The sequence below is a fragment of the Brassica oleracea genome, chromosome C9 (genome assembly GCF_000695525.1).
Source record: "Brassica oleracea var. oleracea cultivar TO1000 chromosome C9, BOL, whole genome shotgun sequence".
NCBI classification, from domain to species: domain Eukaryota; kingdom Viridiplantae; phylum Streptophyta; class Magnoliopsida; order Brassicales; family Brassicaceae; genus Brassica; species Brassica oleracea.
Genome location: NC_027756.1, coordinates 25,337,215 through 25,349,566, shown reverse-complemented (window position 1 = coordinate 25,349,566; position 12,352 = coordinate 25,337,215). Strand labels below are relative to the sequence as shown.

The 12,352-nt window shown below is 41.9% G+C and overlaps 1 protein-coding gene across 1 annotated transcript; it reads right to left on the bottom strand.

The window, feature by feature from the left end:
* Nucleotides 1–9,469: 9,469 nt before the first annotated feature.
* On the bottom strand, nucleotides 9,470–10,195 carry LOC106314635. The gene has a single exon (XM_013752477.1). The coding sequence runs from the start codon at nucleotides 10,193–10,195 to the stop codon at nucleotides 9,470–9,472; it is 726 nt and encodes a 241-aa protein (XP_013607931.1).
* Nucleotides 10,196–12,352: the final 2,157 nt, after the last annotated feature.

Sequence of the window (12,352 nt, the reverse complement as noted above, 5' to 3'; positions counted from 1 at the left end):
TTTGTCTGAAATAGTTTAGGTTGTGCTAGGATTACTAGAAACAAGCGGAAACTGATTTAGTTAACCTAGTGAACACGTTCAAACTCGTTTGTAACGCTCCCTGGAAGGAACGTCGATCGACAACTCATTAGTTGCATCGATCGACGGGCTGAAAGGTGTATCGATCGACACCCCGTTATTGGAATCATTCGACATTTTCTCAGGACCAACAAGCGACAGCTGAGGTCTTAGATTCGGCAATAGATAATCTAAACATACGAAAGTTGATTGACTATTCTTATTTGTTTGAGTTCTAGAATATCCATATATGCTTAGTAATCTATATCTCTATAATCCTGCTTGTCTGAATAGAAACCCTAAGTCTAACAACGTCTCCCATATCTGTCTTTAAACCCAATCAATCAATCGAATAATTACTTGTTCACCCCTTCAAATTTACATTTAAACCATTCAACCTAGCTTAACTAGATAGATCCCCTGTTCGGGAACGCGCTAGGCGCTAGTCGGGCGGTCGGGTTGGGCCTAGCGTTTAAAGAGAAAATCGAGGATTAATCAGAAATTATGCGGGCCGGAATTTTTAGATTGTGTACTATGTTATAAGACATGTTAATCTTTAATTGTGTATAACATTAATACATTTTCATGTTTAAGATTGTATAAAATACACAAATAGAATATATAAACTTAATATAGTGTAATTTTCATCAAAATTATGAATATAAATGATATTTATAAAATTTTAGATCAAATAAATAAATAAATTTATTATTAAAAAAAGATTAGGCGGCTAAGCGGTCATTTAGGCGGTCTAGGCGGAGAAAATCGGATATCCGATTTTTTTAACCGATTTGGCATAAATCGGGGCGGAAGAGTGACGCGTAGCGCCCAGGCGGCCGCCTAGGCGGCTTGGCGGCTAGGCTGCCGATTTTTAGAACATGGGATAGATCTATTGTGTGCCTTAGCTCCCTATGAATTTGATCCCTAAGTACTACAATTGAACCTCTTATTTGATAGAGTAAATCACTCCTTAGGATAATTTGAGTGATATCAGTGATCAAACACAGACTTTGCAGTAAGAACAACTAGATGAAGAACTATTTTAATTCCCTAAAATTATTCATTTCAAAAATACATAGATCAACCTTTGAAGAACCCTATATGAGATTACTCAAACATATTCATTAGAAACATTATTATGGTATGAATAATACTGCAATATAATAAAATGAAAAGCAAACAAAGCAAAGTAAGAAACAAAGGAGTTCAAGATCTTCTCTGGTATGAAGTCCAGATCTCTCTCTCTCCAATCCTAAGCTCTCTCTTCTAACAAGTGTAGAGATGCCCGCCTCCAATAGTAGTCTATCTCTAAAATTCTGTGTCTATGTATAATAGAAAAACCCTAATAAATAGCATAACAGGCGGCCAATGACTTATGGTGCAATATTTAGGAACTTCTATGTAAAACTTGTAATTTCCCAAAATCATCATTAAATCTCAAAGCAAGAAGTCGATCGACGCTTCATGTCTTCCGTCGATCGATGTTTGTTGCAACAGTTGACTCCGACTTCATGTTTTCAGCAGAGCTTTCTTCAAAGCTCCAAATGAATCAAAAAGCTCCAAATAGGTCAAGTGAGTACCTGAACTTGTAAAGTCTCTAAAAAGACTCCAAATGCATATAAAAGGCTCTAAAAATATATAAAAATCATGGGTAAAAGTGGGTAAAATCCTTGACATATCATGCCGCTAGAGAGTGGTTAGCGTAGTAATAAATTTGAAAAGTTCATTATCCCTTTCTTGACTCAATACAACTTTAGATTAAAAATCATAGAATAAGATTCAAAAATAAACTTCAACTTCATTATTAGGTACCCCCCCCCCCCGACCTAAACAACAGTGTCCCCAGTGTTATTTAGTCAAAGATTGGTGCGAAAATAAATCATAAGTACTAATGTAACAAGGCAAAACGATATACATGCTCATTGGATAAGAGTGTCGATCGATCAATAAAGTGGCGATTGATCGTTACTCGTGAATAACTGTCGATCGATACCAGCCGGTCCTAACGGTCATGCTGGTTGCAGTCGTCGGATCTTTTTTATAACCTGAAATAAAAAACCACGAAAATCAATCATAAATGAAAAGTAAAACTAATTAAAAAAGTACCAGTGGGTTGCCTTCGATAGCCTTGGTTATAGTTTATGGCTTGACTTTTTAAAGGTAGTTGGCTAGTATGGAGGTAATGATTATTTGTTGGAAAACAAGTATCAACATTTTCTTTGTTCATCTAAAACAACGTACCAACAAGTTTATGATGCAGAAAAGTATTTGAAATATTTCTAAATATCTTATTATTTATTTTATTAATTATATTAAATTTAGATAGTTATCTTTATTGTTTTATGGATTTCTTATATATAGTCTTTTAGTCATAACTTTGTATTTAGTTTATGATTTGATTAGTAAAAGTTAAGAGTTTTCTCTTTGTTATTTCTTTTCAGTAGATCATTGGTGATCTCAACAAATTTAAAAAGACATTGATCTTATGTATTATTAGACTAAATAAGATCTTTATATTTATCATAGATTCCGTTACATCAGGTGGTATCAAAGCCAGGTTCTATTTATCCTAGTTTCCGCTACATCACACTGCCTATCTGCACCTGAAGGTTTCTAACGATTCCTCTTGAATTGACCTTAGAGCAATCCACAAAAGTGAATGAATCTTTAGAAGGCTCTATCGGCAAGCTTAGAGGATCTGCCATCGCCTTAGGCATGATGGTGACTGAAGAACCCGTGTCACAGAGTGCACATGGGTAACTGATACCTCCAATCAAACAGGGAACAACAAATTTTCCAGGATCACTCTTCTTCTTCAGTACAACCCTCTGTTTATCTTCTTTCTGATCTGATGGAACATGAGCTCAATGTCCTTCTCTGTCTCCTTTGTTTCTCTGAAAACTTCTAGAGTTTGTGTGTTAAGTAAGCATCTTCGAATGGCGTGTCCTCAAGGATCCTTAGTACCCTCTTCATAAAGCAATTCATCTCCTTCTCATTAGCTCCTCTCCTTAGATGCTTGGGAATCTTTTTTTACCTTCTCCTCAAAGTATGTCCCTCGGTAGCCTGCTCAATGATCATAGGTTCTGCAGCAACTTCAGATTGTTGAGTGTTGATGTTTGTTGATTTCTTTGAAAGTTTAGATGGGTTTTGTCCTTCATTTAGCCAAGCTACATCGATGCTTGGTAGTCGCACTTCATATGTCAGAGTTGGTTGTCGATCGCTGCTAGAAAACTGATGTCGATCCTCGCATGACTGAATGTTGTCGATCGGTGACTGAATGTTGGTGCCGATCAATGTCTTCCATGTTCACACGTATTATGGAGGTTCCAAATATGATCTCAGGATCTAAAGGAGAACATTCAGGTTGCCCTATGACCTCCGGGTCCCAAACGTGATCTCAGGATCATGAAAAACCTCCGGGTTCCCAGACGACCTCCAGGTTACAAAAGCAACCTCCGGTTTCCTTAACGACCTTCTGGTCCTTACATAATCTCCAGGTCTGGGGCAACCCCAACATCCAAAGATGACCTCCGGATTCTCACGACATTTTCTCAGGCAAGCCCCGGATTCTATCCATTTCTAGGGTCCCGACGCTCGAACCTACGGATCTGAAAGATTCAGTATACTTTCTCTCAAAAGAGAATCATCGGCAAAAACCCTGTTTTGAAGATAAGTTTGATAAATAGCTAATAGATCCGCTATGCAAAAGCTTGAACAGAGTAAAAATCCGGGCGCATTCATTTAAAGAAAAAAAAAAGGCCACAATGGAACAAGGTTCAAACAAAAGCCATTATTCAAAGCAAGGGAAAATCAGAAGAAACAGAAGCATAAATTCAGGCCGGAGACCCTCATGGTTTAACAGACGAATCCACGTCCATCTCAGGAACCAACGGAATGTCAGGTTCATCCTCGAAGGTAGGAGGAGCACCTTTGTTCCTGGCCTCTTCCCGGATCACAACCTTGTATTGCTCCAGCGCCTTGGCTAATTCCCATTGATCACTCTGTTTCTTCAGCCATTCTCTCATCAACTCCCAGCGAGCAACGACCCTCGCTCCATTCACAGCCATCACCATCTCAAGCTTGAAGGTCTCTGCAGCCGCCTTGGGAACGTTAATCTCTTCTTCTAGCTCCTGATTCTTCTGACTCGTAGCCAAGGCGTCAGCTGAAGACGCCTCAGCCACCTTCTTCAGATCCTTCATCTTGTCCTTAAGATCACAGATCTCCAATTCCCGGGCTGCGCACTGATCTTTCTCTTTTGACACTTGGAGCTTCAGATCCTCGATCTCCTCTTGAAGAACCGACAAACCTTCATTGGACAATCGCTCCCCAAGGTGGTAAAGCTGAGAAGCAGTGTGCGCAAAAAATAGACCTCCATCAAACTATAGGAATAAAGGGGAAAGCGGACATGCGATAAGCTTACCCGAAGAAGCCCGCCTTGAAGAACTTGTACCACCTCTGAGGGATCCCCTATAGGAAGAGGACAATACCATCTTGGGGGAACACCTTCAGGTTCAAATTAGAAAAAACCATAGCCAAACTCCCTGCAAAGCGAGCAATATCAGCTGATTGCTGCACAGATTGAGTTGTCACACCACCGCTACCAGTGATCTTCACTTCATCCCCAGAGACGGTCCTACTGCTTGACCCATTCTTCGCGGACATCACCTTCGCCGCTTCCTGGTAGGCTGTAAAAAGATCGTCGGCCACGTTTCTTGACATATTTCCTGCGTAGAAATAATCACCAGATGCCTGAGAGAAAGTAAAGCATATTTACCCAAGTGGATACTTACTCCAAAGTCTGCTGCGTCGCAGTACAGTCTCGCTGACCAAGAAATTCACCTGGTGATGATCTATAGGAAGCTGTCGTGCCCGGAGAACGGTACTCTCTCCTTCTAGGGGAGCAGGATGAGTCCCGCCGGCAAAAATGTAAGGTTAAGAACGATGACCAACCAGCAAAAGGATTAATCGCGTCCTACACCTACCAATAAAATTCCATCGATAAGAAGATCCAAGGACCACCATAAAATTCCATCGATTAATCGCGTCCTACACCTATCTCTCCTGCCATTTTTTGTTAAAGACCGGCCTTTTTCGGTCACTTTTTGTAATTTCCTCCACGATCGGCAAGCCGCTACGAGGACGAAGATGAAATCTCCCCTCTCCTCCATTAAGGAGAGCCAGATGATACGCGAACAGAACCTCATTGATACCAAAAGACATATACTCCAAGTCACCTAGATTTTGAATAGCTATGAGGATTCTCCAAGCCGGAGGGTTCAGTTGGGAAGGTGAGATCTCAAAAAGGCTGCATAAACCAACGACCAGCGCATGAATCGCCCCCCCTGACGGCGATCTCTCATGGGATATATCTAGAAGCATGTTCCTCCGAAGAAGGGACCCGGAGGGAAACAATAGGAGCAAGTGAATACCAATTCCGCCATTCTGCCAGCTCGTCCTCACCCACCGACGAGGCATGACCCACCAATGGGGGAGCTGCGTAAACGCAAGACAGCGGTACGGGAGCCATCAGATCGCAGCCGGATCCTTCGCATGGCTCTGAGGAGCCGTCAGAATGGGAAACTAGAGAATCACTCCTTCTCTTCAACCTGGCCCTATCAGCCGCCGCAGGGATGGAGGAAGCAAAGCGCTTAGACATGGTTCTGATAATTCCTATCCAACAGATCGCGGCAATAAGAAAGCTAACCCGCGAAACCAAATAAGCTAAGAACTAGAAGAAGGGCAAAAGAAAATGGCACATGAATCAGAGATATGGTCGGTGGAGGAGCGAGAAATAGAGAAGGAAGATGGAAAACGAATGCCTATAATGAAGAAGTTGCGTGCCTCATAATTTCTGGATTTCGAGGGAGATTTGAAATTCAAATCATTTCCTTTTGGCAAAAAGTGCGACCTCAGCAGATCTCCTTCATTTAAGGAGAAAAACTCCAAAATCGGGAGAGAATCAATATAAGTTATCCCGAAGGCCGAATATGGAAACCCCATAGGTCCTAGACCTGGTTCGGAACCTCAGGACGGACGAGCAGGCGATATGCCCATTGAAGCGCCCGAAACCATCAACAAAACTTGTACCAGTCTCCAGACCTACCTCTATCTGTCACGCTCAAATGCTCAGGCCTCCTCTTCGAAAATCATCAGAGCTGCAGGCTCCATCATCTCCAAGGCACCACTGAAAGCTCCGAGCTTCGTCATCTTCAACAAGAAATCAGCAGTTCAAGAGGATAGCGCCAGGCTCTAGACTACTATAAGCGAACCGTTCCTCCCCTGGTTCAGAGTACGGCTCCGGCCTTAGCGGAAACCAGGATAGCATGATTACTGGAGCGATGTTCTGCCTAGGGGAAGCCTGCTGAAAATGAGCAACTCCGGTTGACTTGAGTGTACATGTTATTCCCCGAGTTCGATGATGAAATCAAGAAATAAGGGGCAAACTGTTAGGGAAAAATACTCAGGTCTTGAATTCCTCCAGACCCCAGGCAGGACACCGGCCTTTGGGTCCCCGCTAGGAGACGCCCCTGACCCCGCTAGGAGACGCCTCGGGTCCCTGCTAGGAAGCACTCTGCCTAACTTGCCTAACTTGTCTTATCGCTCGCTAGAACCTCACATCTACGATCCACAGTTCTAACAGGCTGGGGGGCTAACTGTTGGGGTCAAAACTGGTCACAACGAAACTAACGCTTGAATGTCGTCGAAAATTACGTTTCAAAGAAGTAATTTTCGTAAAAATTACTGAAAAGAATTTTTACGATAAATTTCTTGGAAAGACTTATCCGAAACACCAAAATGACCAATCATCTCACAACATGCTCAGGGCAACCAGACCGAACTCACAAACCGCTCGACGATCTTTGAGTGGCCCGAGCATCGAACCACTCGACGACTGTTAGGGTCAAAAACGGACACGACGAAGTTAACATCCGAATATCCGTAAAACTCAGCATGAAGGTTTTTACGAAATGTAATCTTCGTAAAGACATCTTTACGAAAAACTTTGCGGTAAAATCTTGCACTAATCGCAGTTGATTCGTCGAAACTAAGCACCAATAGTCCAAGAACACGTTTATAAAACGTCAGAAAAGGATCCAAACAAGGACGGCACGTAGCGACCGGTCCGCGAACGAGCCGGTCGCTACGTAGCGACCGACCAAGCCTTTCCTTCGGTCGCTACGTAGTGACCGATCCAGCGCAGACCAGGTCGCTACGTAGCGACCGAATTGTCTCGGACATCGATCAACGGGTACGACCCAAATCCATGCATTCTCGTCTGTTCCTCAATGCTAGCTCCCATGTACCATAGCCATATCATTTCTCACATCATTCCGATCAAAGTTACCGTTGAAACTTTACGATAAAAACCGCGAGAACTTGTTCTTGTCGAAAAGAAAATCGTAAAAAATGTTTCATGTCGAAAGACGACCCAACAGCCCAACGAGGTCTAAAACGCGACTAGAAGCCCACTCACGATTCTTTAAGGATGAACTCGTAGATACTATGGCGGCTTATGCTTTTATTTTATAAAAAATACATAAAGATAAGTTTCCGTAGAAAAAAATGTTAAGTTTCCGCGGATAAACATGAAGATCGGAAAAAAATGGAATATCTCCATTTTTCACTTATGACGGCTTAAGGGCAGGTAGGGAAAAGCTAAAACCGACCTTGAAGGAGTATATAAGGAGTTCTAGGCGAGAGGCACAGAAAAAAAAAAAAATTTCAGAGCAAACTTAGCACTTAGAGCAATTTTAGGCAACTTTCTGTTTTTGTTATTCGAGCTGCGACTCAATTAGGTCTTGCAGTCTTATGGATTTAGAACTAGGAATCTTGCTGACATCTCTCGTAGCCAGGCTCTTACCTTGTTGTAACGCTCAAACGCGGATTCCGAATAAGATCTATTTTGCTCTCTTTTCGATTTCTTATTTTTCTCATCTTTATTTCATGTTCTGATTGCTTGGCGTGTGGTTTAACAGATATCCGAGACCTCTGGGAAATTAGGTTTTTCCTAACTTTCCTTATTTAAACGGAAATCGACAGTGCGAATTTCGGTACCCACAATCGTGCGGCTCTTCAGTTGACTGTGGGCTGTCGCGTGGTGACTCGATGGACAGTGGGCCGCTGTCGGTTGAAAGTTCCTTCTTCTGCCCTTTGTGGTAGGGAGATAGGATATTACCGATAGAGAGGAGGAACACAAGTTACCAGGGCCCAGGTTAGAGTGTTGTGTTAGAGTGTCATAAGGGTTATGGAACCCTCGAGTTAGCGCAGCACCGATAGACGGTGTTACGAGTTAGATCGAGTCGTAGTTACTCATAGTCTTATTATTGTGATTGTGTTTGGTTGTTGATTGATTTGTTTGCAGGTTCTGACATTAAGTCCTAAGTCTGGTTTAGGTACCAGATTAGGCTTGGTGTATATTTGGTTAGTGTAGGCCTGATGTTGGCCTGTATGTGTTTAAGTGATTGCTTGTGAAGGGTTGTGGATATTAAAGCTATGCGGTATCATTGGTTGGGCGATCATGTTCTTGTCTGATTGTTGGTCGACCGGTTAATGATACTTATATAGTCTAAGTGTCTAACACTACATGAGTACTGAACTCAGGCGTATATATGGTTAACTAGGGATTGGTTGTTGACTTGTTTTAATGCAGGTTCCCGTTACTTGAAGCTAGATCATGGCAGGAGGTCAAGTCTAACTTAGTAACAGTTTGCTTAACCTTAGCTTTTATTGCATTCTAGGGCTAGATTGATTGTTATTTTGGGTTGTCTAGGTTGCGGGTAGAGGCCGCCAGCTTACTGAGTAACGTTAGGTTACTCATCAAACTCCGTTGTCCTTTTTGCAGGTCGCTCTAGGTAAGGATGATTGGATAGCTTGATGCTGGACGTTAAGACCGCTGGAGTAGACTTCATGCCTTTTGTAAACGGTATATATTGAGATTGTGTTTAGTTGACTTGATTTGGCATTATGCCGGGCCCAGTCTTGAATTATTCAATATATGAATATTTCCTAAATCAATAAAAGTAATTGTTTTATATGCTCTTCATGCGTACTCTGATATTTGACTAGTCTGGTTTAACACAACGTTAGGTCGTTGTACGGGTTGAAAAGCCTTAGGCCTCGATCTAACGGGAAACACTAACTCTAGGTACGGGTTGCAACGCCTTGTGCCTTGAGTCAGCGGGACGAGTTAGTGGATGAACTGATCTAGGTCGTGGAGTAATTTTTGTGACTATGACCGGATCGTCCCTAGCCCGTCACGTAGCGCTTCCGGACCATGGTGTTGGGTTGGACGGTCAGTCATGTTCTTGTTTGATTGTTGGCTGGCCGGTTGGCCTTTCATCTCCAGCCCTTGGTGTGGGTCGTCCGTCGGTCATGTTCTTGTTTGATTTTTCACCGGTGGGTCGACCTATGTCTAGGACGGTTTGGAAGTGTTACAAACGTCTTCTACCAGGTTTTTCTCCTCTGGTTGGGTTGAAACGCTGGGCTCCGAAACTGGTTGTTTCTTGTCTGTTGCTTGAGTCGACGATTCTAGACCGTCTTTTTCCGAAGCATTTTCAGTTTGTGCCTGAATTAGCTTCGCCCGTTTGGGTTTCACCATTGCGGTGGTAGTGATTTGCTTTAGCTTGTGTTTGGCCAGGAAGCAACGTCTTGACTGTGTATGGCATCCACAGATCGCGGCAATTCCGTAATTTGTCGGGAATTTGATGTCTAAGTGATAAGTCGACGGGACTGCCTTCATGGCGTTTAGCCAAGGTGTGCCCATGATGACGTTGTAAATGGCCGGGTGGTCGACGATCGCGAAGTTGACAATCTTCGTGACTTCTTTCACAGCAACGCACAGTTTAATCAATATGAGTGTCATTGACGTCGTGCCCTCGAAACTGGTTAGCTGCTTGGGAGATGGTACGACTTCTCCTAGCTCAACGTTCATCCTCTTGAGAGTATCGCGGAAGATGACGTTGACCGTGCTTCCCGTGTCGATGAGAACCCTTGCGACTTCAAGATCTCTTATCACGAGATTGATCACGAGCGGATCGCAGTGGGGGTGGCCGATTACGCCGGCCTCTTCTTCATCGAAAGCGATCGCTCCTTTCGGGAGGTAGCTAGGCGCGGACCAGGTTAGTGAATATGCGCTCATCTCGGCCTTGCACTGGTAGGCTTTAATGGTAGAGATGGTATCGCTGCAGTATTGTGATCCTCAGATGATCATATTGACTCTGCGGCGACTATTGTCGTTACCCTTCTCGTCTCGTGGGAAAAAAAACCCTGCCCATTTGTCCTTTTAAGTATGTTCCTCCACATACTTGTACGTAGTAGGATATATTATCTTAAATGAGTCGTAAGCAGAGTCGAAGTCACTCACCGTGTAATATATGCCCAACTCCATGAATCTATACCCGACTATATTCTTGTTGACGTTACAAGCATGCCATTTCACATTTTCCTTCAAATACCATAAACAATGACCATGGCGAGCCTGTGAAAACACTTTTCTTATAGCCAAGATCAGGCTCTGATTTCTGTCAGTCATGAAAACCAGTTCAGAAGAGTCTGGTATAATACTTTTAAGCATCTCGAAAAACCAAGTCCAACTAGCATGATTCTCACCATCTAGTACTGCAAATGCAAGTGGATAAATGTGACCATTAGGATCTTGAGCTTTCGCGAAAACTAGAACACCACCATAGCCGTTCTTCAGCCATGTCACATTCACAGCTATCACTTTCCTCATAACTGCAAACCCTTCAATGCAAGCTCCGAATGCTATGAAGAGGTACTTGAATTTACTTGCATCATCCAATTCTACACGGGTTTTTGTTCCTAAGATCTAACATGTACAAATAGCTATATATCATCATGTAGCTCTCTTCCGGACTACCACGCATATCTCAGACGTTATTGCTCATTGTATCCTGCCAAAAAAGGAACAAACTCAAACTATAGTTATCCAAAGTTATAACATATGTTCCTAGTTATCTAGTTATCTACAGTTCTACCAGTTGTTCCGATTATATAGTTTTACTACCGTTATCAAGAACAAAATAAATTAAGTTTCAGGTACGGATCGATCTAGGTCCCATTCTAAACCCTATACACTCTCATTCCACCACCGAAATGCATTATACCAATTTCCTTTACAAATCAACCCCCAAACAAAACAATGCCGTTATGCATACTCCTAATTAGATTCAATTGCAAATCCATTAAAACCTACTTACGAAAGAAAGGTCAAGACATTCAGGATCAAAAACAAGAACATAACTTACGGAATGCTACACCGACAGACGGCGCCGATGGAGAAGCTGCAGGGGGGAGAAGTAGACCAGTTGAGGGATTCCCTACGGGAGAGAAGAGTAGGGAGTGAAAGTCTCGGGACCGCTGTCGAGAAGCTGGATCTTTTATTTTATTTTTCAAGTTTTATAAATTGATAAAGTGGAAACAAAACCACTTTTGAATCAAACCGCAATAACCAATCTTGAATCCAACCAAACCGCAATTTAAGTTTTTTCATTTTTTTTTAGCCAACTCCTCCCATGCCCCTATTTGGGGTGAAAATTTTGAAAATTTTTAAATTTCGGATACTACATTATACTGTATAGTTTTACTTAGTTGTGCTGAGCTATACTTCGTTCTACTCGGTAATATTGATGTTAAGTTCACTACAAAAAAAAGGGGCTATTGTTACAATTTTTTGAGACTAAAATTTCCAGTCACATATTTGTGACATAATAGAAACTATTTTGTTACTTATATTTTACGTTACAAAAAAGTAGCTTCTTCGTCACAATATCGTGACTGTTTGTTTTGTAACAAAATGTTGTCACAATTAGTGACATATATAAGACGAAAATAAACGTAATAATTGTCGTGACAAAATGGTGACTACGTTTACTATTACCAATATGACGAATATGTGACTGTATCTTGTGTCGTCGTTTATGACGATAGAAAAATTAAATGGTTGTCACGAATTCCTACGAAACAATGACAAAAAAAATGTTGTAAGTTGTGACTTAAAAATATAGCAAATACGTTACAATAGCTGGTTTCGCTACACTATGCAAGTGGCTCGTTGGATCTCATCTTGTTCAAGATTTCAATGATAAAGTTAGGAATCATTAAATTAGTATATTATCTCATTACTCGTGATTGTGATTGTATACTTTCCCATTTAGTTTTCTTCTTCTCTGTATTTAAACATGATATGCACATATGATAACATTGCAATGCAACATAGCGATGATAATTCGGTTGTTTCTACTGATGTACTACATGTCGAGACATTAGTCAATCA